General features: G+C 48.3%; 2 protein-coding genes across 6 annotated transcripts in view; one reads left to right on the top strand and one right to left on the bottom strand.

The window, feature by feature from the left end:
• LOC144106728 (uncharacterized) overlaps positions 1 to 26,993 on the bottom strand; it is a 467,224-nt gene that overhangs the window by 274,633 nt on the left and 165,598 nt on the right. The gene's annotated exons all lie outside the window — the stretch shown is intronic.
• On the top strand, positions 1,460 to 10,295 carry LOC144107878 (uncharacterized). Of its 4 annotated transcripts, XM_077641100.1 has the most exons (7): positions 1,460 to 3,273; positions 3,350 to 3,376; positions 4,326 to 4,388; positions 4,491 to 4,562; positions 4,759 to 4,833; positions 5,348 to 5,410; positions 5,921 to 10,295. In XM_077641100.1, the coding sequence occupies exons 3-7, from the start codon at positions 4,376 to 4,378 to the stop codon at positions 6,001 to 6,003; spliced, it is 306 nt and encodes a 101-aa protein (XP_077497226.1). In that variant the 5' UTR covers positions 1,460 to 3,273; positions 3,350 to 3,376; positions 4,326 to 4,375; the 3' UTR covers positions 6,004 to 10,295. The 4 variants fall into 4 exon arrangements, 3 of the variants coding, with proteins under 3 accessions (XP_077497226.1, XP_077497225.1, XP_077497224.1); XM_077641099.1 differs by lacking the exon at positions 1,460 to 3,273 and having other exon boundaries at positions 3,277 to 3,376; XR_013309424.1 differs by lacking the exons at positions 1,460 to 3,273; positions 3,350 to 3,376 and having other exon boundaries at positions 4,261 to 4,388; positions 5,328 to 5,410; positions 5,921 to 6,000.

Raw genomic sequence — 26,993 nt, 5'->3', positions numbered from 1 at the left:
CTGTTCGGCCGTTGTATACTTTTTCACAAATCAGGAGAATCTTGTCAACAGACGTGTCAGACATGTAAGGCAAAAGTTTTCATGCTGCGTCGCGCACACAGGAGGTCTGGTTTTGCCACGCGCAATACGCGAACAAAGGCGTTAAACTTTCCATGGCGCAGAAAAGATGACGCTATAGTTAGCCTTACCTCACAGCAACATTTCTGATGTGGGAAATGCTATGCACATATGGCAGCATCTCAAATTTTACGCCACAGCGTGTACAGCTCGTTAGGTCGAAAAGCCTTAGGCGTCTTAGTAGTTGTAGCAGTCGACATCGCGCTTGGGAAATATTCGGAGGCTGCGTAAAATCTCAGGGCACGCTCACTAAATATATAAAAAGAACGTGCGTTAGGCAGGGAATCGAACAAGGTATCCATGTTCATGTATGCTCGAGACGGGGACACTTACACTCGGCCACGAGGGCGCGACGTATAAATATGAATAAAGGCACGTCTATTCAATGTACAGGTTTCTTGGAGACGTTTCTTCGAGATCTGTACTGAGGTGTACATGAGTAATTAAGAGCATGTAAAGTACAGATGTCGGAATTAAGCGAGTACCATGCGTTTTCGGTAAATTTCCTCCGTGCTTGGTGCAGTTGTAGCGCCATTTTGCGGCAGCCACTGAAACTCTCCTTCGCCTTGGACTGCGCTGGCCCGGAAGATGGCGCGCACAAATGCGACATATCTGCGTCGTAGTGCCGTTCGTATCTGAACAGGTGTGACGAACCGCAGCCGTATACGAGCGCTAGTGTGGAACAGCGTCTGCATTTTGAGACTAGAGGCAGTGCTGTGGCATGTTGCAAGTTGCGCGTCCGCGCCGTAAGTGTCGCCACGGTCGGAACGATTGCAGCGATCCTCGTATCTGGCGGCAAACGCGGCTGGAGTCAAGCCTAATAAAAAGTAAAATTTCTCGACCATAGTAGACAACACAAACATGCTTATGAATGAAAATATAACCAGTCGTAAGCATTAAAAATAGTATATCAAAGAAATAAATTGCGAAAATGACACAACGCGTCTGCGCCGCCAGCGCCGCCGCGGGCAACGCTGCAGCGCAGTGGCAGCAGACGACAGCGACCGGCGCAAGCATACCGAAACTACGCGAGCGACTGCCGACGCGACGTGCGCACTGGACCAGCGTGATTACCGTCCTCAGCGTCATGTCGCATATGTATTGTTGCGCGAAGTGGTGCAGCACATCCGGCAAGAGTGGAGAACATCTCTTCAGATTTCCTTCTGACCACAGGTATTTATGAATTCACTGACTATCGTATCCCTCTTTGCATAGCCGTTGGCGACCGTTGTGCCTTTGTTTTGACCGCCCTTGGTCGTTACCATTTGAAATTGCCGACGGAATAGAACTAGTTTTACCTGGCGCTGTTTACTGCAGTGGCTTTGGCTTTGCGAGATGAGTTTGATAAGTACGTTTAAGGACATTAAAGCAAAATTAAGGGAAGGTGCTGCAGTTTGAGATGGCCCAACAGCCGTTGCCTCTCATAAGCGTGGGACCGTTAGTTACCTTGCTTGCTTGTTCGCATGTGTGTGTGTGTGTGTGTCTGACTCACTGACTTTTCTCGCTGCCTTTAAAAGCTTATTCCCCGCAGATTCCGGTGCCCTCAGAGTGTATTTTAAATATGAATATTCTAACTTCTGTGCCTATAGCGTCGTCAGCGGAGTAATTGTAATGCTCAGTTTGGCTGTTTCTTTACGGAGTTCAGCGCGCTTGAATATTATTTCTTGCGTGTTCGTGCATGGTTTCTGCAGCAGTGATGCACGTCACATAAATTATCGAGCTGTTCAGACTAACACCACTAGTGTTGGACACCGCGCTGAAAGTCCATTGCACGCCGTGAGCCGCATATAGAAAGTCCGCCGGTCTTGTTTTTCTTACTTTTACCGGAGCTTTTCCTCGCGATATCCGCGCTCAACCACCCATGTACTCCGTGGAAGCGTTTCTCGAAACTATTGCCTACCGTAGTGCTGCCGCTCCAGCATTGTAAATTTCGCTCCACACTCCACCCCGGCTGTCCTCTACGCTGCTCGCTCGCGGGGCGCACGACTGACCTTGGAGGGCTCTGAACTCTCCGCATTATTCCCATCTCCTCACATATGTCTCTTATCTCGCGCCTTGTCCTTGACAGCTTTTGGGAAGCTCGCAAATAGGTTCGCCTAGTACGCCTGAAACGCTCGTTTCCGGCGGGTGGGTGAGGGGAAGGCGAAGGTCGCTTTCTTCTTGTCTGTGTCTTTTTTGGGACATTTCCCTTGCTTAAGCACTTTTTTCCCCTTCTTCTGGACCCATGCTATTTGCCTGCACCTTCAGTTTCTTGAAAGAGCAGTGTTTCCTGTTGATGTTCTGCTCACATCCCTTTCACACTTCCCATTTGATCACAGTGAAAGCAAAAGATGAAAAACTGTGCCTACTGGTTCATTTACCTGCTGTTCTTAATCCAGACTTCAAATTTGTGGGCAAGCAGCTGTCTGCCATAGCATAGCTACATTGGCACTTGTGTTTAATGGAGGAATTAGAAAAGAACGAATCATGGGTGGTGGTTAGTATGCAGTTACCTAGAGAAAAGTGTGAGTGGAATAATTGCTATGATCAGATAGAGCTTAAGTCTGCAGTGAAGCTCTGTCCCCATTTCTATCTGCTGCACAAAATTATGCCGCACCCAAAAAGCAGTTGGAACAAAGAACTAGTTATTGTTACCTAAACCAAAAGCAGATCACAAAAGAAAACATAAGCTCAAGAATTTTAAAGGTTCTGGCTTGTCGATCATAGCCAGACATTAAAAAGGTGATTTCATTCATCGTTTCGATTGGCCAGCATAGCAATAGACTAGCAGGCTGTGGCACATTGTTACAAACTGCTGTCTTATTTTGCTTGCATCCTGCCACAGTTGTTTTCACGCATATATGTTATATAATGTTCGTACCCCTTTGCTGTGTAAGGAGATGCTAATAAGCATTCCTGAAGTGAGGTATGCAAACCTTTAAAATGTATGAAATCATGTTATTTGGCTGTTTTTCAGATTCTCCATTTGGCTGAAATATGCCAATAGGCTTGAACTCCTGGAGACACCAAGGAAAAAGGTCTACAAAACATACAGGCTCTGCTCAAAGCACTTCACGAGGGATTGCTTCACTAGTGATGCCTGCACAAGGCTCACGCATGAAGCAGTCCCTTCCGTGAAGGTGCATGAGCCTCGTCTAAGAGCCTTGGTGCACCCGGGTAAGCAAAATTCCTCTCCCAGTAAATTCTTCCCAAGCTTGATCCCTCAGTATATCCTGTGGCTTTTTTGTTGCAGATTTCTATGAAGAAGGTGCGGCACAAGGTGAGGGCACTATTTTCAGAAAAACCCATCCTGTAAATGTAAGACCAAAGGGAACAATTGCATTCATAGAGGCTAACTGCAAACATCACTTCCCGGGCACAAAACTTTCCTGCTTCAATGTCATGTGGCCATTGTTTCAGTTGCATCAGACTGCAGTTGTGTACCATGTTGTAGCTTAAATTTCTCTTAACCATATTAACAATCAGATGCTGGATAGTGCACTCCAGCAGCAGTGAGGAAAATAATTTTTACAACTCTATGTTTAGTATTCTTGTCATTATTACTTACTGTTCGCTGCGGTGAATAGAGGGCAGACTGCGCGAATTCACTCCAAAATAGCACACAGGGTCAAGAAAGAACACACACACGCACAAACTGCCAGCAGCTTATTGTGACACACGAGGCGGTAATTATACATGAAGTGGCCGCATATTGTGCAAGCATGGAGGGTAAACATTTTACCGGTTTCTAAGGTAAAAATGGTTCTTTGAGGAGCAACCCGCCAGGATATTTAGCGATGCACATGTCACTTAGGCTATCTGATTTCTTCCTGAATGATTTCGGGAATAAGTTTGCAAGCATTAATAGTGGTGACATTGCACGCTTCATAGATAGGTTTGCAGTTTGATTTGTATTTCCTACAATGCACATCAAGTGAATTTATGGCCTCGTGGTTCACAGTAAAGTGTTCGTTTGTGTGTTTTCATTCTTCTTCCTGTGTGCTGCTGCGCTATTTTGTATGTCGCGGTATATTGATCGCACAAATTTTTCCTTTTTAATCGTAACTGCCTACAAACTCACAAAAACGATTTAAGCCCAATTTAAGATCACACTAACTCCCAGCAAGAGAAACCGTTCCAAATAGAACATCAAGGCCATACTGTGCACTGAGCAGAAGGTGCTGCTATGCAGAGCTTGATTGGCTATCTTTTTTTCCTTGTTCGCATAGGCATTGAATCCGCTTCACCACTACAGTCCACTGCTGCACCAGTGGAAGTCATGCTTGGTCACGGTAAGTCTTCCTGCAATCTTGCATAGGAAAACATTCCTAATGTCTCACTACACCAGTTGGTTTGTTTTCCTTGGGAGTAACTAAGTGGTACCTATATTTCAGACTACTTGCCGTTGCCATCAACACTTGGGCTAGGCACAATTGCTGGTGCAGATTCTGCTGTCCATGACACAGGTAGGTGCACTAAGTCAGGATCTGTTTTACATTACAGCTTGAAATGAAGAACTTTTCATTTGGTTCAGGCTAACCCTGTAATGCAGTATTACTTATGCTGAGGGCTCTGTCATAGCACAAATAAATAAACATATGTAATTACTTTGCTGGCTGATTTCTTTAGATTGGGAGTGTCTAAGTGGTCGTTTAATTGCAGACGACCCACACTCTTCACGTGCCCCGCAGCTCACTGATGTGCAGACTACGCCCCCTCCCCCAGCTGACGAAGAAGGTAGGTGCAATGCACTAATAGTGCAGTGATAATCTATGAAAATTCAACAATGGACTGCAGCACTATTGCTGCAGATTTGCATGTAATAAATTAACCCTCTGCAATAGCAGCAGTGTGCAATTATGTCGTGGTGTGCAATAATTAGGTGCACGTCGGCACATCTTACTGTACCACTACTTCGGATGCCAGACATTTGTTTCAGAAGAGAAGAAACAAGTGTTAACTTTATGCTCACCAACTAGTATTTCATATATTTTTCTGTGTGCATATGTATGAATGCATTGTTTACGTGGTGGACCCCTGTGTTATCTGTACAGAATTATATTTACAGGTAATTTTTCATTCAGCTCAATGAAAACATTGGATAGCCTTCTCAGGTACTTGTTGTGGAAATTGCTTCACTAGCCTGTTGCTTACCATTCACATACACGCTGCGTAGCCAGGCTAAAAATGTGCACCTGAGAATTAAAATACTTGGTTGAAGCCTCCCACAGTGTGTTTATTTATTTGACAGGTGCTGCCCAAAGCACACCCATCAGAGTGATTGCATCAGCATCATGGGACTCACCTGATTATGGTAAGTACTCAAGAAAACATTAGAATTTATTGCAAACTACAACCTTCCACTTCAATTAAAAAAGTATGCATCGGTAACCTTGATATATTCATGATGGGTATCGGCAGGCCCGTAACAGCGTGTAGGTATCGCTTTACTGCACATAAATATTTCTGGTTTTTTCCATTTGCTTAACTCAAGCTTGTCATGAAAAATTGCTCTGAATATTAAGCAGGCAAAACACATGGATAACAATGAGATCCATTAACTATTACCCTGTCTGTATTACGAGCAACTAGTTTCCATTTAAGCGAGGCGTAAAGTTGGTCGCCAGAAAAAACTGTCCCTATCAGCGAGGATCATATTAACGGGGCACGACTGTATTCATCATTTCACACAAAAACATTGCCCTGCAAGTTTGGCAACCTGTAGCCCTGTGACTGCACCCTAATCTTGATTTTGTGAGGGATGTAGATGTAGGTCTCGCTCTGAGGCAAACATAAATATGCTTTTTTTATATATTTTTTGCAGCTGAAGCTGGTCCTAGTGGCCTCAGCGGTGCCAAAGAGAGTGTCAGACAGCCAGTGATGACACCAGCATCAGGAACGCCCTAGAGTCGGCGGAGGAAGGGCGCAGTTGTGTACACCCCTCGCACCAAAAAGCGCTTCGAGAAGTTGCATTCTCGAAGCGACAGGTACCGAAAGGCACTGAGTCGGATTAGGAAAAGGCACGACACAAGGCGAGTAACGCAGCAGGAGGCTCTCAACAAGCTTGAACCGCATTTGCCACAAGACCTTTTTGAATTGGTTAAAGCTCAAATCAGGCTCTGCTCATTTCCGAAATCCAAAAACCACTGGTCAAAACAAATGAAACAATTCGCTCTCAATTTGTTCTTTCACTCTCCAAAAGCTTATCGCTTCCTCAGAGAAATGCTCCATTTGCCACATGTGAGGACGCTAAGGCGCTGGCTGGCAGACATCCCAATGACACCTGGTATCATTCCAGGTGCCATGGATGCAATAGAATCAATTACAAAAGATTGGCCACTACAAGACAAAGCATGCTGTCTTTTATTCGATGAAATATCCTTGAAAAAAAATTTGATGTATGATCAATCAAAAGATATTGTAATTGGCTTCACAGATGATGGGAATACTAGGACTTCTCGTGTGGCAAACATAGCCCTTGTTATGGCGGTGTCTGGCATATCAAGAAGTTGGATGCAGCCAGTAGCCTTTGCAGCGTCCCACAATGCAACTTCAGTTCTTGCAATGCGCAAGCTGCTATTAGATTTAATTCAGCAGCTTCAAACCAAAGGTCTTCTGGTGAAAGCGGTCATTTGTGATCAAGGGTCGAACAATGTGAGTCTGTCAAGAATGCTCATCCATTCTATCCATGAACCATATTTTGTTGTCAACAACCGCAAAATATACTTCATGTTTGACACCCCACACCTAATCAAATGCACAAGAAATAATTTGCGACGACATAAGCTCACCATTGGCTCTGAGGTTGTTGACTGGACACACATCGAAACCCTTTACAAAAAAACTCGTCACATTGATCGGGCCTCCAAAACACCAGTTGAGCATCTCAAAAGCAGATTGGCAAAAAAACTAAAAGAGCAACACATCTACAGGATGCCCTTTGCTGACATGAGAGTGAAGTACGCCACACAAGTGTTCAGCGAATCCGTATCTGTGGCACTCCTCACTCTCATTGCCATTCAAGAGCTTCCTGTTGATGCAAAATTTACAGCAGAGTTCACGGAAAGGATGGATAAGCTTTTTGACTGCCTGAACAGTTCGGCCCTGAAAAAGCAGGACGACAAGTTGCGGTACGCAATGACAGAAGGCTCGGAACATCATGTCTTCCTTGAGTCGTGCATAGATTGGATCGCCCAATGGCATTTTGGTGGTCCTCTGGACAAGCAACCACACACCATCAAAGGTTGGCAGATTACAATCAAAGCCTTACTTCTGCTGTGGACAGATCTAAAGGCAGATTTCGATTACACTCATCTTTTCACTCGTCGGTTGCAGCAGGATCCGTTGGAAAATTTTTTTGCAATAGTTCGTCAAAAACATGGCTGCAATGAGACACCTAATGTGTACCAATTCGTGGCTGCTGTAAAACATATTTGGATTGGCCAACTTTTCAAACTTTCGCAAGGAAACTGCGAAGTGACAACACATGCGTTCCTCACCAACTTGGAGAGTGTTTCTGCAGTATTGTCACCAAGCAGCACTCCAAGCACAAGCCACAGCAGGCAGCAAGGCTCAGGTTCATCTGACTTGCAGGCGTCTTCACAAGATGCCCCTGACATAGTATACGAAAATGTTGTGTACCATGTCGCTGGCACTCTTGTGAAGAGCTTTCTTGACCAGAGAACCACAGAATGCACATGTGAGGGAACACTCCTTGCAGCAGACGGTGGCTCTCTCCATGGACGACACCAATTCTTTGCACTACTCAAGGAGAATGGTGTTCCCGAGCACCTTTTCCAGTCAATTGCCGCAACTTCTGAGGCATGTCTAAATTATATAAAGAAATTGGATTCGGCCTTCAGAAAAGAAATCTCTTGCTGTGCTCATTTGTCCAATGTGTCCAGGAATCTTGTTGAGAGGATGCCTAACCAGCAAGCTGTTTTCTGTTCATTAGGCTGCAAAATTAAATTCCTTAAATTATTCTGCCGCACAAGGCTGCATTGGCACCTTTCCTTTTTAAACAGGAGCATGACGTCAAAAACAAAACAGAGTGCTCCCGCCAGAAAGAGGCGCAAATTAGCCGGCTAAATTCATGAGGCACTGTGTTAGGATATTATTGTATTTGGATTTTTAATGCTGCCTACTTACTACACATGTGCTCTCTAACTTTTTGTTGTACTATTTATTTTTTATGTATATAAGTATTTATGTACCTGTTTATCCGTAATTCTGCTCCGATTGCACATATACTGTACTGACTGCTTTTGCTCCTGCTGCGTTACTTCTTTTACAAAGTACAAGTTTGCCTTCTAGAAGCCTTGTGTGCCTTGTTAGTATGAGCATTGCTATGACCATTGGTTCTCAAATTAATATTGCTGAATGCTAACAACTTACAAGAGGTGCTAGGGAAACCGTTTTGTTTTGGCTTCTCTTTCTTCCTGCGTGACAAGTATACAGGCTCAGTGCCCTTCAAGGAATGCCAGAATTCAGTTAATGACTGGCTGTATGCTAACCATAGTTCTTATGATCAGTAACAGTGCCATTTGTGCAAAAAGTAAATTTGTGAAGCACACCATAATGTTGAAGCATACATCGATTCAGGTGCTCGCAAAAACCAAAAAGTGCTCTGCGGAACCCAGGAGTTCTTGTGGTATATAACTTGGCAACCTCTGGTCATGGCTTGCCCTCTGTTATGCTGCTGGGAAAATTGGTGATAGCTACAGTTCATTTCATACATAAGGTACAACACAGTGAAATGTACGAAAGTAATCAGCAAGGAAAAATGAAGGGAGGTATGTTATTCCGTGCTTGTTTTGTGGCCGAGTGGTCTGAGGATTGACAAAGCAACAGCGTGTCGTCAGCAATAACAGTGCATTTAATCAAGCTCATGATAAATGCGTCATGTAGTAAGCCTGTAGGCAAAGCATTCACCATGTTTCGCTCACCACAAGGAACGCACTACTTTTTGGTCATGGATGCAGGCAGCGCAAACAAGAGCGCTAGCTTTGACAGCATTGCACCTGATGTATGAAACAGAGAGCAGAACCCACAGGCAGCAAACGCGGACTGGCTCAGGTGCTCGGCTCTGTAACATTTAAGAGGGGTGTACGCATAAGATGAAAAATGTTTGACATGTTTGCTGGTGTCCAATACAAGCGTGCTCGAAATATGCTGCGGTGCTATTTGTAGTTGCTTTTTTTTTCCTTCTGGAAGTTGTAGCGTTTGGGGTTTCACCTTTTGGAGCAACACATGGGTCATGAGGGGCACAATAGCAGCGGCCGGCGCATTACGCTGAACTGTGTGGCGTCCATAAGCGTTTGCAGATACTGTACAGTACACGGACCACTTGCAATTTACCATTCAGTAATATAATAACTGGACATTGTGGTAGATGCAGTATAACGCCACATAGAGAAACATTACTGGCCTGTTACGAACCCTGTGCGTTTTCATTTCTCAGATGAGTTATTTATACGCACGCATATTTTGTTACACCCCAATGTGTCATCGCAAGCTGAATTAATGACCTCCAATTACTGTTCGTCACCAGCCACGGCCACAACTGTTCAGAGAATTTTCATAAAGTCGCTTCTCCACACAATTCTCGGCCTGCCCTGGTTGCATCTTCCTCCCCTTGGTATCTACAAAACAAAGAAACCAAAATAGGGCATGGCAGACGAGCTGTGTCCTAAAGCATGCAAGCCTGTAACTCATCTGCCAAGAGCTAAACGTGCCCAAGGTTACCTAAGTTCTTTTCATGGCATCTGTTTACTAAGTTATAGCACTGCAGCATATTATGTTGTCCTTAGTCTGATGCAACGAGTGAAAGGCTGAAACTTTTCGCTGCCCTTCTCTGTATGTGTGTATGCATAGCCACAGACAGATACATTTCAATACATCTCGGATGTTGTACTTCACTGCTGTTCATCTGAACCTGCACAAAAGCATATGCTACATGAATGTAGCACATGCTTATATGTACCGGACCTACCTTGATAGTACCTTACCTCTTTGTACCCTGTATATATTCTCTGTGCACTCGCTCATGTGTTCTAGGTTTCCATAATGGAATTTATTAATTTTGATTTTTAGAACGATTGTCACTGATATTGCAATGCCCAAGATGCCTAAAATCACTTTTGTACATCGATTGTCACTACTGATGTTTCCTTTAATAAACTGTTCTTTGGAGAAAACTATTTACGTTTTTGGTACTCGAGCGAGCGCCCTAAGCAGCTGCTAATCAGCCGCGCTGGCCGCGCCGCTCGCCACCATGCACCGTGCTGCCTCAACAGACACATCGAAATGCAAAAGCGGGTAAGCAGATGTCGTAAGTACTTAGGAAATCAAGCGGGAATGCAGCGCGGGAGCAGCAAGTCACCAGTATTTACGAAGCTTGCATCGAGCTAGCGGCCGCCAGCACCACGAACGCGCGAGCAACCGCCCGCAACCAGCCGGGTAAACAAACGCCGCCATATTGGATTTTTCTGGATTGGCTTGGCTGAGCTTGTTTCAAAAAGTTTTGAGCAATTTATGCCTTTACCGCCAACTCCCAGGCACCGCCACCGTCGCATTTCAAAATCGTCCCCATTGGCTCTACGGGAATGTCACACCCTTGCTAGAGGCTCCGAGCGATTTGTCCAACGGGCAAGGCGATGGTGTTCCGACGCAGCACCACACTATCGCGTTCCACACTTAAAGACTGAGCTTAAGCGTCCTCCAATGTCTTTTCCGCTGACTTCCAGTCGGATGAGCCATTTTTAGATATTGGATCTTAATCTTCTGCAGCAACGTTTCTGCCATCGCGTTCAAAATGCCTTTTGAATAAGAACCAGCGGCTTCTAAACGCTTCAATCCTTTACAAAAACTTGACTTTATGCTGGAGTGGTATCTCTCTTGCAGTGGATTAAGAAAGCAATTCATAGCAATACCTCTCCTGATGACTTTTGAGTGAGCAGGCGAGAATGGCAACAACGGCTTCTTACTTCTGGGTCATCATCAACATGATCATCAGCCTGACTGCACCCACTGCAGGGCAAAGGCGAGGTATCTCCAATTAACCCTGTCCTTTGCCAGCTACGCCCACCCTATGCCCGCAAACTTCATCTCATCCGCCTATTCAATTTTCTGCCGCTCTCTGCTACGCTTGCCTTCTCTTGGAATCCACTCCGTTACCCTTAAAGGACCAGCGTTTATCTTGCCTTCGCATTACATGCCCTCCCCATGCCCATTTCTTCCTCTTGATTTAGACGACAATGTCATTAGCCCACGTTTGTTCCCTCACCGATTCTCCCCGCTTCCGGTCTGTTAACGTTACACCTATCATGTTTTTTTACATGGCTCGCTGCGTTGTCCTTAATTTAAGCTGAACCCTTTTCGTTAGCCTCCACGTTCCTGCTCCGTAGGTGTGTGCCGGTAAGATACAGGTGTTGTACACTTTTTCTTGAAGGATATTGGTAAACTGCCATTCACGATATGAGAGAACCTGCCATATGCGCTCTACCCCATCCTTTTCCTTATAGTTATTTCCCACTCATGATGCGAATAAGCTGTCACTATCTGCCCTAAGTAGAAGTATTCCTTTACCACTTCCAGCACCTCGTTTCCAATTGTGAACTGTTGCTCTCTGGTTAGGCTGTCGAACATTACTTTGGGTTTGTGCATGTAAATTTTTAGACCCAGCGTTCTGCTCTCCATGTATAACTCATTGATCATGATTTGCAGTTCTCCTCCTGAGTGATTCAGCAAGTCAATGTCATCAGCGAATCGCAGATTATTTAGGTACTACACTCGAAAAAGGCTGGTCCTCCAGCCGAAACATCGTGAATTGAATCCGTTTATGTTTTCCAATTTTTGGTGATTCTATATTATATTACACGCACACGCACACGCACACACATATATATATATTAGCAGACAAGGTAAAGTAAATGAGGGGCACGTTTGACAAACTTATAAAGGGAACCAACAGTCACCGAAACCAAAGTGCATAGGGGAAAGTTATTTTTTTTAATGTGTTATGCTTATAAGTGGGATAATATTACTTAGATTAATAAATCGCTTAAAGAAAATTACTCATAAAGCAGCAGAAAAAACAACCATGCCGCCGGTGGGATCCGAACCCACAACCTCCGAATATCGCGTCCGGTGCTCTTACCAACTGAGCTACGGCGACGGCTGTCCAATCTGCTGCTCTCGTGGGTATTTATGTTTATTATTTGGTGTATGCGAATCTTGAGAGTGTTCACCAGCGCCACCCTCGACCATAGCGACGGACGTAGCACGTCCTGTAATACCGCGAGCGTGACGTGGAACGTCATCTAATGGCGAGGGCGGAAACTGTGCGAGAGCCCTCTTAAGCAACCTGTGGCATCAAGACTGCCAGAACCGAGACCCTCGTTAAGCTATTAGCAGACAAGGTAAAGTAAATGAGGGGCACGTTTAACAAACTTATAAAGGGAGTCAACAGTCACCGGAACCAAGGTGCATAGGGGAATGTTATTATTTTTTTTTCAATGTGTTATGCTTATCAGTGGGATAATAATACTTAGATTAATAAATCGCTTAAAGAAAATTACTCATAAAGCAGCATAAATACCCACGAGAGCAGCAGATTGGACAGCCGTCGCCGTAGCTCAGTTAGTAAGAGCACCGGACGCGATATTCGGAGGTTGTGGGTTCGGATCCCACCAGCGGCATGGTTGTTTTTTCTGCTGCTTTATGAGTAATTTTCTTTAAGCGATTTATTAATCTAATTAATATTATCCCACTGATAAGCATAACACATTTAAAGAAAAAAAATAACTTTCCCCTATGCACCTTGGTTTCGGTGATTGTTGGCTCCCTTTATATATATATATATATATATATATATTTATGAAGGGAGCCAACAGTCACCGAAACCAAGGTGCATAGGGGAACGTTATTATTTTTTTTTAATGTGTTATGCTTATCAGTGGGATAATAATACTTAGATTATTAAATCGCTTAAAGAAAATTACTTATAAAGCAGCAGAAAAAACAACCATGCCGCCGGTGGGATCCGAACCCACGGCCTCCGAATATCGCGTCCGGTGCTCTTACCAACTGAGCTACGGCGACGGCTGTCCAATCTGCTGCTCTCGTGGGAATTTATGTTTACTGTGTGTAAGCGAGCCTTGAGAGTGTTCACCAGCGCTGCTTGTAAGTAATTTTCTTTAAGCGATTTAATAATCTAAGTATTATTATCCCACTGATAAGCATAACACATTAAAAAAAAAATAATAACGTTCCCCTATGCACCTTGGTTTCGGTGACTGTTGGCTCCCTTCATAAATTTGTCAAACGGGCCCCTCATTTCCTTTAACTTGTCTGCGAATAGCTTAACGAGGGTCTCGGTTCTGGCAGTCTTGATGTCATAGGTAGCATAAGAGGGCTCTCGCACAGTTTCCGCCCTCGCCGTTAGATGACGTTCTACGTCACGCTCGCGGTATTACAGGACGTGCTACGTCCGCTGCTATGGTCGAGGGTGGCGCTGGTGAACACTCTCAAGGCTCGCTTACACACAGTAAACATAAATTCCCACGAGAGCAGCAGATTGGACAGCCGTCGCCGTAGCTCAGTTGGTAAGAGCACCGGACGCGATATTCGGAGGTCGTGGGTTCGGATCCCACCGGCGGCATGGTTGTTTTTTCTGCTGCTTTATAAGTAATTTTCTTTAAGCGATTTAATAATCTAAGTATTATTATCCCACTGATAAGCATAACACATTAAAAAAAAATAATAACGTTCCCCTATGCACCTTGGTTTCGGTGACTGTTGGCTCCCTTCATAAATTTGTCAAACGGGCCCCTCATTTCCTTTAACTTGTCTGCGAATATATATATATATATATATATATATATATATATATATATATATTTATATATATATATATATATATATATATATATATATATATATATATATATATATATATATATATATATATATATATATATATGTATATATATATATATATATATATATATAAAGGGAGCCAACAATATATATATATATATATATATATATATATATATATATATAACTTAGCCAGTGTGGGACGTTCTGCAGACGCCTTCACCACAGCTCACAAACTTTGAAGTCAACAAACAGTTTGACTGCTTCCTTTCTCCAGGCCCACGTTGCGCCACTCTAGGGAAACCTGAATCAAATGCCGATATGTCGTCTCTATCCGGAGAAGATTGGCGCGATCAGAAGTTCCGAAGTGTGTCGGTCCAGACAATCGACATGGCAGTGACCCCCTCTGCCACGGTAAAACTAGAAGTCAAGCCTGGAGATGCGCCTCCAGAAGCGAACACGAAGCATCAGGAGCAGACCAAAGAGTCTGGGGCCAACAGTGCCGTCAAAGCTGAAAAGCTGGCTAAGCTTGAGGTGAACGGTTTACTGGAACAGCTCTTTTAAGGCGAGCGGCAGCCCTCGCCGCTGCCGTGCGCGGAAGAACCACCTATAAGCAGCTCCTCCATCTGTCTGGACAGTTTGGTATCGAACGGCACTTCAACTTCGTCGCCACGGGATGACGCGTGCCGCAAATCAAGCTATGTTAATGAGAAGAACCTGAATCCAGAATGCCCTCGACTGGAAGAGCTGGATGCCTTTCTCAAGAATGCAGCCCCATCGGGGGAGCGCCGCAAGATGTGCAAGAACAACAGGGACCTCTTCCTAGATGTGGGTTACCGTCGACTACTCCATCGGATGCCACATCGAGGGGCACCAGCGCGAAGCCTGCGGAGCCTTCCGGCGTTTTTCGCCCCGCCTCGCTGCACTGGAGTCTGCGGCCATTGCCGTGGGACGGCATCACTTGGGGCTGCCGTCTTTTCAGGCTGGCCTCCCTGCACTCGAACAACCTAGACGGTCGCGCTGCGTCGCGCTGGACTTACTTTCTTCCCTTTCTCACCCCCCCCCCCCCAGTGGAAAGATGTTACGGGAATAAACGCCCCTGGTGCGGCGTAGGCCGACTAAGTGCCCTGGGCGGAAGGAAGACGAAGTGTCCCTGCTAATGTGGCTGAACATCGCTCCAGTGAAAAATCTCGCCATCCACATAAATACGTTCCTTATATCAAGAGAACTGACTTCGCTCCATATGAGGAAACTCCGGAGGCTTATGCGCCGTCTGACTAGGTGGCAGTAAGCAAATGTCGTTCAGTCATCACGGCAGCTGTACTGGGCACCGAGGCTAGGCCTAGAGCCACCGGTGGCGCGCTGGCAGAGGTGGCTTCGCAGGCGTCGGTCCGTGCCCCCGGTCCATCAGTGGCAGCGCACATCCCGCCTTCTTCAAATGCACCTCAGCCCGTGAGCGATCTGCCCTCTGGACGGAACTCGGCAATGGCTGGCCAGCCTCCGCTGCCGAATGGGGCTTAAACCGTGCAGCGTGAGGAGGAGAGATCTGCAATGGACCTGTCTTCAGCACCTCCATCTGTGCCACCGGCTTCCCGCAGTTCTCAAGAGCGCCCATCAAAGGACACTGCAAAGGATTAGTCTTCTGCCAACTGCAGCTCACAAGGCAAGCGTTCCTGCACACCGTATGCTAACCACGTGGCTGTGCCAACATCGGAATCGTTATCGTGTCAAGTGGCCATTAAAGCTCTGGAAGCCAAAAACCTTAAAGACATTCCGAACAGGATTCTTCAGGCGAACTTGGACTCGTGTTTTGGGACCAAAGGTTTTCGTGGCTTCATGTCTAAAACGAAATCTAATACCATCGTTGTGTGGCTCCTGACTTTGGCTGCTATCGAGCGTCTGCAAACGCTCAAGTGCATATCAATTACAAGCGGGATCTCAGTGCCGGTCCAGGTGTACCTAGTAAAAGGTTCGGGCCTAAAGCGCTGTGTTGTTTACAACGTCGACGTTGCCGAAGACCAGGCGACCCTCCAGCGTGAGCTGTACTGTCCAACCCACCGTGTCATCCATGCGCGGTATATGGGAAAAGGGCGCTCGTGCTTCGTCACATAACAGAGCCCACCAACTCTCCCAGAACGACTTTACTACAATGGCTGTATTCTGCGGCCTCGCCCTTACAAACCGAGTGCCGTCTATTGCTACAGCTGTTTCAGACCTGGCCACATGCGCCGATCATGCCATTTTGCAACGCAAGATGAGGCGAGGCCACAAGGCACACCGTCTTAGAGGTGCGGACTTTGCAAGACTGACGACCACGAGATCACCTCCAACTTTCCCAACAAAACAGAAAGCAACTGAGAAGGTTCGGCGTTGGATCCGTAAGCAATTGCGTACTAATGCAAACAGAGCCCCGATACAGACATACTACAGGTTTGCGGCTCTTCCGTGAGATGAAGACGACTGGCCAGAGCTTTCTGAGTCCAATCCACCTGCAGCCCCTGCCCAACAGTCGTAAAGTGATAAAGTGCGCAAGGATCGCCGTCGCCTTCAAGCTACACAAAAGCACAGCATAATGGAACCTCTGCGTGAGGACATGGAAGCAGTTGACGACCAAATTGCACGCCTTTTAGCCGAGGTCTCTAAGCTACGGCAACGCCATGAGCTGCTTGCTCGCCGTAGACAACCACTGGAATCCCACTCCACGCCAATCAATGCTGCAGGGCCTTCGACTACGTCCAGCCCTCATGCGTTTTTCGCCGACTCTACCAGGCCTTCTGCAGCACTGCAGTATAACTCAACAACATACCTCCTTCGATTTATGGTAAACCAGTCATTTAACCTGACATCAGTTCTATTACAAAGCTTGGAAGCCTAATCGAAAATGGCGTGTACACGTAGTTGTGGTGTACTCCAATGGAACTCCAGAGGGCTCTCCACAAAGCTGGGAGAGCTCAAATCTCCACTTCGCATGAACAAGCTCCATGTGTGGGCCCTGCTACTGCAGGAGACTAATTCCTTGACATCGATTCCGGGCTTTAATGGATACATGTCTCCTTCAATGAACGACCGTCTTCTGCACATTGATGCCCCTCCGCGAAAGGCGTTGATGCGCGTTTTGCTCAAGTTTGCCTCTCTCTAGAAAACTGGTGCACCTCATATCAAGAGGTAGTCGCAGTGGCTGTGAAGCTTCCCAAGGCAACTGTTGTGGTCGTGTCATACTATGTAAGACCCGCCGGTGGAGCTCCCTCCCGCATTAATCTAGGGTGGTTATTAGCTCTACTACGACATGACCCAGGGTGGCCTGTTTTAGTCGGTGGTGACTTTAACGCCCCTGATCCGTACTGGGGGTACCCCACTTCAAGCCCTGTGGTAGGCGTGTGTGGGACGCATTCGCGGATGCGATGATTGTTTTACTCAACCATCCAGATTCAGCAACGCGGACTGTGCGCCATGCTCACAGTCCAACATATGCTCCGGACCTTACGTGGTGGTCAGGACCCGGGGCTCCATCGTGGGACCTGGAAACAGACTGCTCGGGTAGTGACCACCATCCTATCATCATCGGTCTCCTTCCATCAAGGGCCCGCCGATTACGCCGTAGGTGTTCTGTGGTCAACTGGGACACGCTTCGCACCACCGTCGAAGATCTCTCTCTGAAATCATCTACACTACTTGTGGACTGGATACAAACTGCGCTTAATAAGGCTACTGCTGTCACCTGGGCCCACGTAAATCGCCCTGCACCGGACGTGGGTCTGCTTAACCTGTGGGCTGCTCGCCGACAAGCGGTGATGGCAGCTTCCCCAGACCCGACTTCTGCGCAAGCACGGTCAACGCTGAATTACCTTACTGCCAAGGCTCGCAGGTATGAGTGCGATCTCTCGCGACGGCAGTGGCATGTGTGATGTGAGCAGTTTTTGACAGTCATCGAATGCTTCTCTCTGGCGAACGTTTCGTGCAATGGAACAAGGTTCCCATCGTCCTGACGCAGCGGACACAGCATGCTTTACAGCTAACTTAGCTCCGGATGATTTCGCCAGAGAGGCAGCGCGGAAGTTTTTCCCCAAGTATGATGTGTTGCCTCTACGGTTCATAGCAGCTTCCTTGGCTGCCATTCCAGCATATGTCGATAAGCTGCCATCTACAGCCGACGCCGAGGGAATTGCAAGCCCATTTTCAATGCCCGAGTTACTTGCAGCAGTAGACGAGGCCCGTCGGAGGACTGCGCCCGGTCTGGACTTCATTCCGTACGAGCTTTACAAGAACTTAAGTTCCGCTCTACTGCCTCAACTCCTTGGCACTAAGAACAAGGTATGAATAGAAGGCGTCGTACCAGAAACCTGTATATCGGCTATTGTGATCCCCATACCAAAGCCGGGGCAGCCGCCTTCAGACCTCGGAAATCTCCGGCCTATATCGCTTACGCCAACATTATGCAAGTTTACCGAAAGAATGCTTGCCACACGACTGTCATCGTGGCTTGAGCACATTGTTTCTACCATCCCGCCAAAATTGGCTTTAGTACGTCCACAGGTACAGAAGATGGACTGGCTGTCTAGGCATCAGAATTTCTGGCCTGAACTCGCAGCCACAATATACGTACTGTACTGGCAATGGACGTTGAAAAGGCGTGCGATAATATCAGTAATGCTGCCATCCTGTAATTGCTTGACATGCTGCATTTCCCCGTTAGAGTGCGCAATTTTATTAAATCCTTCCTTGAAGGCCGACACTTTGCCGTACGCCTCGGTGGTGAGGCCTTCGGATCATTTGTTCCTCATCGCGGCATTCCCCAGGGATCGGTGTTATAGCCAACATTATTTAATATTGCTTTTATCCCCCTTGCTTGGCGCTTACATGATGTCACTGAGATAAGTTCTTATTGTATGCTGATGATATAACGGTGTGGAGCACTCACAACGACCTGATGACTCAAGCTGCAGGCCTACAATCAGCCATAGATATTACGTCGACTTTTGTTTCTTCAATAGGTCTGCAGCTTTCAGTGAGCAAAACCAAGTTCGTGTTAGTCACCAACCGCTGGGTCGCCGTGAACTGGCTGCAACACCAATTCGTCTCCATCTGTCCGGAGCTCCAATCCAAGAAAGTTCGACCGTAAAAATCTCGGGCTTGACAATACACGAGTCTGGAACAGGAGCTGCTTGGATTTTTCGGGCTAAAAAGCAAGCAATTCAGGCGTTGGGCCTGATTAGACGCATTGCTCTTAAAACAGGCGGAGCCCGTTCTCATGTTGCACGACTGTTGGTGCGGGCGGTTGTACAACCGCGACTCGTTTACCAAGCCCAATTCCAGCATTTGACGAGGGCTCAATGGGATCGTCTAGAGCTGTTAATCGAGAGGCAATGAGGATAATCACTTGCATTCCGCGCTTTACCCCGATCGTGGCGCTCCAAGAACATGCGCAGCTGAATACACTAGATGACCTGGTGCAGTAACGACGCGATGCTCGCCGCCTAAAGTCAAGCCTTACACACACAACGTGTGCACTCAGGGCATATGCTTTATCGCACTCGACATCTACAGGCGCCCCCGCCAGTTCTTCCTCCTTGGCGTTTTGGGCAGCTAAGCGACAACAAGCCAACTGATCTACGTCGGCCATCATCTACAAGCGCGACAACGTTGTTTCGCGACCTAATTACAGAGCAAGACGTCAATCTGCCGCATGACTCCATCGCTATGTACGTTGACGCAAGCATCCAGGTCTGCGAAACAACAAATACAGTTTACTGTCCTTGCAAGCCTGCTCTGAACAAAACGTCAAGGTTTCGCCCCTCAGAACCTCCTTCCTCTTTCTGTGTGGAGATGCTTGCGGTTCAAGGGGCACTTTGCTTTGTGGCCGCCGTTCTCATGCTACCCACGGCTCGCATTGTCATTCGCAGCGACGCTCTTCACGTCAAACGGCTATTACGACGAGTCAGTCGCACCCCAGAAATCTGCCAACACATTCATCGTCAATCCGCATTGAGTGGGTCCCGCGTGACCTCCTGAGCGCACAAAGCCGCGCAGATTCTGTGACCCACCTTTCGACCCTAACCTCGTCTTTCCCTCGAGTCCTCACTCTGGATGACACCACCCTCCTTTTAACAAGATAGGAACACCTCTGCGCCGCACACGTGCTCTAATCCCTTCGTGTGCGGTAACCCTCCCCCGTTGCCTTACCCGTGCAGAGAAGGTTGCGCTTCGGAGGATACTGGTCGGGGTTGCCATAACTCCAGCTGTGACACGCAAGTGGCCGCATTTCAAAGACTTATATCCCCACTCCGGGTGTCGAGTCTTCAAGAACAGAGACTGTGAGGCGGATATCCACCACCTGTTGTGGGACTTCCCGGCGCTGAAGCCGACGAGAATTCGGCACCTGGCGGCAGTGGGACTCTCACCGGACAATCCGGATTCCTATATTGCCTGGCACAAGGTCCATATCATCGGTCACTTCTTGGTTTCATCTAATCAGACCACCTTTCTTCATCTAATCATCTAATCATCTGTTCATCTAATCAGACCACCACGGGACCGCCGTGCCATTGCAATATATATATATATATATATATATATATATATATATATATATATATATATATATATATATATATATATATATATATATATATATATAGAGAGAGAGAGAGAGAGAGAGAAAGTGAGAGAGAGATTTGCGAAAACAGACGTACGTGACTGCTTAAATTAAAAATACCGCGAATCTTTGCAGTGTTTGCTCATTCTTCAAATCTGCCGCTACGCCACTTTATCGCTTTGTTTACGATGCAGGAAGAGACCAGATTTATCTCCATTGATTGCGTCCAGGCAGAGCTGATTCTAAGTTGTACCTGAATGTTCTAGTAACTTTGCACTCTTTATCTGGAAAGTTCGCTATCGGCATTAAATTGAGCACGGCCGACAGCGTTGCGCATTCTGTTCGACGACCACCGAGCACGCGTGTTTCTGCGCCGCCGCCGAGTGGTTCGGTCCATTCAGGGCACAAGTCAGCCCAAATAAAGAGTTTTGTTTAGACACCATTTTCGCAGCCTTTCTGCTCCCCGGACAGCAGTCAGCACTTCGTGACTTCTGGTGGAAGTGCAGGGTTGCCTTTCATGTTCCGGACGCCCCCTTCAGGTCGTGAGCCCAGCCCTCTGGGCTCCGCACCGGAGGACAAGCCAGCAGTCAGCCGAGCCAGGAGACGTCTTCAGGGAGAGATCCATGAGTTCGGGACCCTGCTGGACCGCACCCGACAAAGAAAAGACGCTGCTTCTAGCACCACAAGCTCACCAAAGAAGTCGGCACCGATCATACTGCAACAGCCGCGGGTGCCGTGAACTTTCCGTGGATACCAATTCAAAGACCCCAAAGAATGGTTGGACCAATTTGTACGCGTGGCATCCTTCAACAAGTAGGATGATGCGGCAAAAATTGGACACGTATTTTTCTCATTGGAGGGCTCAGCACGTACGTGGTACGAAAACTGAGTCGTCCCCAACGACATGGGAGCTATTCAAGAGAGAACTATTGAAGTTATTCACCAGTGTCGTGAGGAAAGAAAGAGCCGAACGACTTCTCGAGTCCAGGATCCAGCTTCCGAATGAGCCCGTTCGCGGTTACGTCGAGGAGATGAAGCGCCTATTTCGCCGCGCCGACGCTGGGATGACCGAGGAAAAGAAAGTGCAGTTTTTAATGCGCGGCGTAAAAGAACAACTCTTTGGCAGCCTCGTCCGCCAGCCGCCAAAAACAATCGAGGAAATCATGCAAGAAGCCTGCGCGATTGAGAAGACCCTCGACGTCCGAGCTCGGCAGTGCAACCGCCCTTCTTCTGCCTGTGCAATCCGTTCAGACACGCCGGCCACCACCAGCGACAGCTTGCGGGAAGTTTTCCGCAAAATCGTCCGAGAGGAGCTACGCCGATTACTGCTATCCTCCCCACAGCCACAAGCAGCGACTCTGATGGACGTGGTACGGGAAGAAGTGCAACAGGCACTTGGCACCCCGACGGCCACAGAACCCCAGGACATGATCTACGCCGCTGCAGTAAGGACTGCTCAGCCCCAACGACAACCCCTACGACCTCCCCGAGATGAGCCAGTTGTTCCACAACGCCGCCTCCCAGCCCCCGCCCGCCCAGCCTATGACCGACGCTCAAGCCCCAGGAAATGCGACGCCTGGAGGATTTCAGACAACCGGCCGTTGTGCTTCCATGGCGGCGAGGACTGCAATATCCTTTGTCACTGCCCGTACCGACATATCGGTCTTCGAGGATTTGCCGTCGACGCCCAACGACCACGCTTCGTCCAACGTCCGCAGGAAATCGACAAGTACCTGCGTTGAGATGAGTACACGCTGAACCGCCTTTCGCGCTCACCGTCGCCATCAACCTCGCGCTTTGCGTTGCCACGCCGTAGCTACGCAGCCGTCGTACGAGGAAGGTCTCCCAGCCCCCGTAGGGGAAACTAAAGACAGCAACCACTGGAGGTGAGGTTGCTCACGATTGAAACGCCGAAGATCCTCCACCGACCACGCCCCATGAAGACGCTGCACCCGCTGTGTCGCATGAAGAATCTAGGCTCGCTACACCGATGCCGCACAAAATGACAACCCCGACCACTACGCGAACTGCCTTCCCAACGACGCCGCCACCCAGAAAAGCTTCGAAGACATGCCCCACCGACGACTCGCATACACGACGAAGCCGTGACCCGACGCCGAGGGCGACTTGCAACGGAAGAGTCACGATATGCGACTTACAAGTGACTATCGACGGCAAGAAGGTTACCGCCTTTGTCGACACAGAAGCCGATCACTCTCTGATGAATGGAACAATCGCTGCGCAGCTGAGGAAAGTCACGACCACATTGGGCGGCCCGCAAATTCGCACCGTAGTGGGCCACCTCATTAGGCCATCAGGGCGATGCACAGGGTGAGTGACTGTCAAAGGACCTGCCTATCCTGCGTTTTTTGTTGTGCAACCGAATTGCTCCCGCTAAGTGATCTTGGGAATGAATTTCCTTAATAAGCATCAGGGGATCATCGACCTGCGATCCAAGCTGATCACGCTTTTCACTGACGAGGCCATCCCTTCGGTGCAAACTCTGGAAAATCACTGTCCCGGACTCTCCTGGAGGAAGAAGTGAGTGTCCCACCCCGTTTAAGCTTTATCGTTACCGTAGGCGCCGCAAAAGCCATTAACGCTGAAGCCGTCATCGAGGGGAACATTCAGTTGCTTCTACACGAGGAATCAGTATTGCAAGAGGGATCGCAGATTTCCGCAATGGCCGGGCCGAAGTACTTCTGACTAACTTCAGCGAAGAATACCGGCACATTAACAGAGGACGACGATTCCTTTCTGCGGTGAAATCGACGCACCGGACTCCTTTGCCCTCTCCGACACATCCGCAGAAGATTTGCCTTACCAAGAGAACTCGCCCACTTTCGGCATCAACCCAGCCCTGCCCCGGAACAGACAAGATCAGATCCGCAATCTGCTTCGCAGTTACAGCGAGTGTTTTTCGTCATCGCCAAAGGTCCGACAAATGTCAATTGACAAGCATCGCATTGTAACCGACCAGCACACCCGACCTCTCCGCCAAAGCCCCTACCGTGTGTCGCCGCGAGAACGACGAGCCATCCGAGACCAAGTGGAAGAAATGCTTCGCGGCGACGTCATCCAGCCTTCAAACAGCCCATGGGCGGCACCGGTTGTTCTAGTGAGAAAGACGGCGCACATCGATTCTGCGTTGATTACCGCCGATTGAACAACATAACAAGGAAGGACGTCAACTGCCTCCCCCGCACCGACAATACACTGGACCGGCTCTGCAACGCCAAGTATTTTTCATCGATGGACCTCAATAGGGGCTACTGGCAAACAGGTCGATGAAAGAGATCGCGCGTAGGCGGCATTCATCACTCCGATTGGGCTATTCGAGTTCAAGGTGATGACATTTGGTCTCTGTTGCGCACCAGCGAGGTTTCAGCGAGTAACAGATACAGTGCTGGCGGGCCTGAAGTGGCAAATTTGACTGGTATATTTAGATGACGTCGTTGTCTTCGCCTCAAACTCTGAAGACCACCTCAAAATACTTCGAACAGTAATAGACGGCATCAAGTCGTCTGGCCTAAACTTGAAAGCAGAGAAGTGCCACTTTGCCTATGAAGAGCTAATGTTTGTAGGCCACATCGTTAGCAACGAGGGAGTGCGTCCACACCCACAGAAAACAGCTGCTATTGAACCGTTTCCACCACCGGCCGATAAGAAAGCAGTGCTCACATTCCTGCGACTGTGCGCAGATTACCGACGATTAGTAGAAATTTTTTCGCGCATCGCAGAGCCCCTGATCCAACTGATGAAGGCGGACGTGCTATTTAAATGGGAAGCGCCACAAGCAGAAGCCTTCAATGAACTTCAGCGTCGTTTACAGTTCCCTCGGATCGCAGCGCATTTTGATGAAAACGCCGATACTGAAGTTCATACCGACGTAAGCGGCGTGTTACTTGGCGCCGTCCTCGTTCAAAAAAGTGATGGGCTGGAGGAAGTCATTGTGTACGCTAGCCGTTTCTATTAAAAGGACGAGGCTAACTATACGACTATTGAGATGGGGTGCCTGCCGTCATCTGGGCTGCGTCGAAATTCCGCCCCTACGTGCACGGGCTGCCTTTCAAGGTGGTTAGCAATCACCACGCGCTGTGCTGGCCTGAAAGCCGCCTCGCTCGATGAAGTCTGTGCCTCCAAGAGTTAGACGTCACCGTCGTTTACAAGTCCGGACGCAAGCATTCTGACGCCGATTGCTCCTCACGAGCCCCAGTGGATGCGCTGCCGCCGGACGACGATGAGGACGCCTTTCTGGGATCCATCAGGCCCTGCTCTTTAGCCCAGCAGCCACGCTCGGACCGTGACCTAAAACACCTCATCCAGTACTAGGAAGGAAAGGTTTATGCATACCCTGCCGCGTTCAAGCGAAGATTGTCTTCGTTCTGTGTGCTGCATGATGTCCTTGTGAAAAAATTCGCAGTGAGAAAGACGGCCTACCTCCTTGTACCTGCATGTTTGCACGAAGAAGCTCTACGGACCTCAAACGACGAGCCGGCAGCTAGACATCGGGGGTTTGCTCGCGGCCTCTAGCATACTCAGGACAAGTATCACTGGCCCTGACTGCCTGCCGATGTCGCACTTTGTTTGGAAACCTGCCGAGATTGTCAGCGACGAAAGACCCCTCCCACGAGACCAGCAGGATTTCTGAACCCTATTGAACGCCCCCTCAAGCCCTTTCAGCAGATCGACATTGACTTGCTTGGCCCTTTCCCAAAGTCAAATTCTGCAAACAAGTGGATCATCATAGCGATTGACTGCCTGATCCGCTACGCCGAGGAAAAAGCCCTACCGAACGGAACAGCAGCAGAAGTCGCCAAATTTTTTGTGGAGTGCATTCTTCTGCGACACGGCGCCCCGATATGCTCATCACGGAAAGAGGAACAGCATTCACGGCGCAACTAACGCAAGCCATCCTGCGTTACAGCCAAACCAGGCACCGGAGGACAACTGCATACCATCCGCAGACCAGCGGACTGACCGAGCGCTTGAACAAAGCCATTGCCGATATGCTCGCCATGTATGTGGATGCCGAACACGAGACATGGGACGTCATGCTGCCTTACATCCTGCCTTCGCCTACAACGCCGCAGTGCAGGAGACCCTACAGATGATTCAGTTTCCAAGGCAGGGAAGCCACGACCAGGCTAGACGCCATGCTGCCCAACGTTAGCGAAGAAGAGAACATCGACGTCACGGCTTACCTTTAACGCGCAGGAGAAGCTCGAAGGCTTGCTCGATTACGGATCAGAGACCAGCAGCACACCGACGCCAGATGCTATAACCTAGAAAGATGCAACGGGGAATACAAGCCAGGAGACCAAGTCTTGAATTGGACGCCCATTCGCCGCCGTGGATTGAGGGAAAAGCTTTTGCGCTCTATTTCGGCCCTTACAAGGTTCTTCGTCGGCTAGGTGAACTGGATTATGAAGTCATCCCTTACGCAGTGACCGCATCCCTGCGACGCCGCGAAAGACCAGAAGTTTTCCATGTCGTCCGTCTGAAGCCTTATTATGAGCGCTAAATTACGCTGCATTTCCATACTCCGTGTTTATTTTCTGGCGATTCGTTCTACTTGTTGCTAGTCGCATTATTTTCTTTAATGCATCGGGTCGATGCTCCTTTGAGAGGGGAGTAATGCCGCGAAACTTTGCAATGCTTGTTCATTCTTCAAATCGGCCGCCACGTCGCTTATTCGCGTTATTTACGAGGCAAGAAGCGACGAGATTTACCTAGATTGATCGCATCCAGGCACACCTGATTCTTCATTGTTCCAGAATGTTCTATTAACTTTGCACTTTCCACGGTGCCGCCACGCTGAAGGCTCGAAATGCTAGCGTAATATAGCTATCGCAGCTGGAGCTGTAAGAGAGGGGGCTGTGGAGAAGAGCAGCAGCGACAGCGAAACGTGCAACATACAAGTCTTCTCTTATTTGTGTGCAGATTCCCGCTTATCCAGTCAACCACTCCGGGGCCGCCGCTGTGGGCGAGTGGTTATGGCGCTCGGCTGCTGGCCCAAAAGACGCGGGTTCGATCCCGGCCGCGGCGGTCGAATTTCGATGACGGCGAAATTCTAGAGGCCCGTGTACTGTACGATGTCAGGGCACGTTAAAGAACCCCAGGTGGTCGAAATTTCCGGAGCCCTTCACTACGGCGTCTCTCATAGCCTGAGTCGCTTTGGGACGTTAAACCCCCATAAACCATAAACCAAACCAGTCAACCACTCCTTCCACCCTCGCCTGCTACCCTCACCTGCAAGCCGCATCATCGCCAGTTACACGTGCGCGCTATGCAGCTGCGCATATCAACCTTCCGGAACAGTGCGGTCGCCCTTCCGGTGGCCGCTGCTATAAAGTCAAGCCGGCATCAAGCGACCGCCACAAGAGCAGCAGCGACCGCGAAACGTGCAACATCTAAGTCTTCTCTT

The sequence above is a fragment of the Amblyomma americanum genome, chromosome 10, assembly GCF_052857255.1.
Source record: "Amblyomma americanum isolate KBUSLIRL-KWMA chromosome 10, ASM5285725v1, whole genome shotgun sequence".
In the NCBI taxonomy this organism is placed as follows: Eukaryota; Metazoa; Arthropoda; class Arachnida; order Ixodida; family Ixodidae; genus Amblyomma; species Amblyomma americanum.
This window is presented reverse-complemented; position numbering and strand designations above follow the sequence as displayed.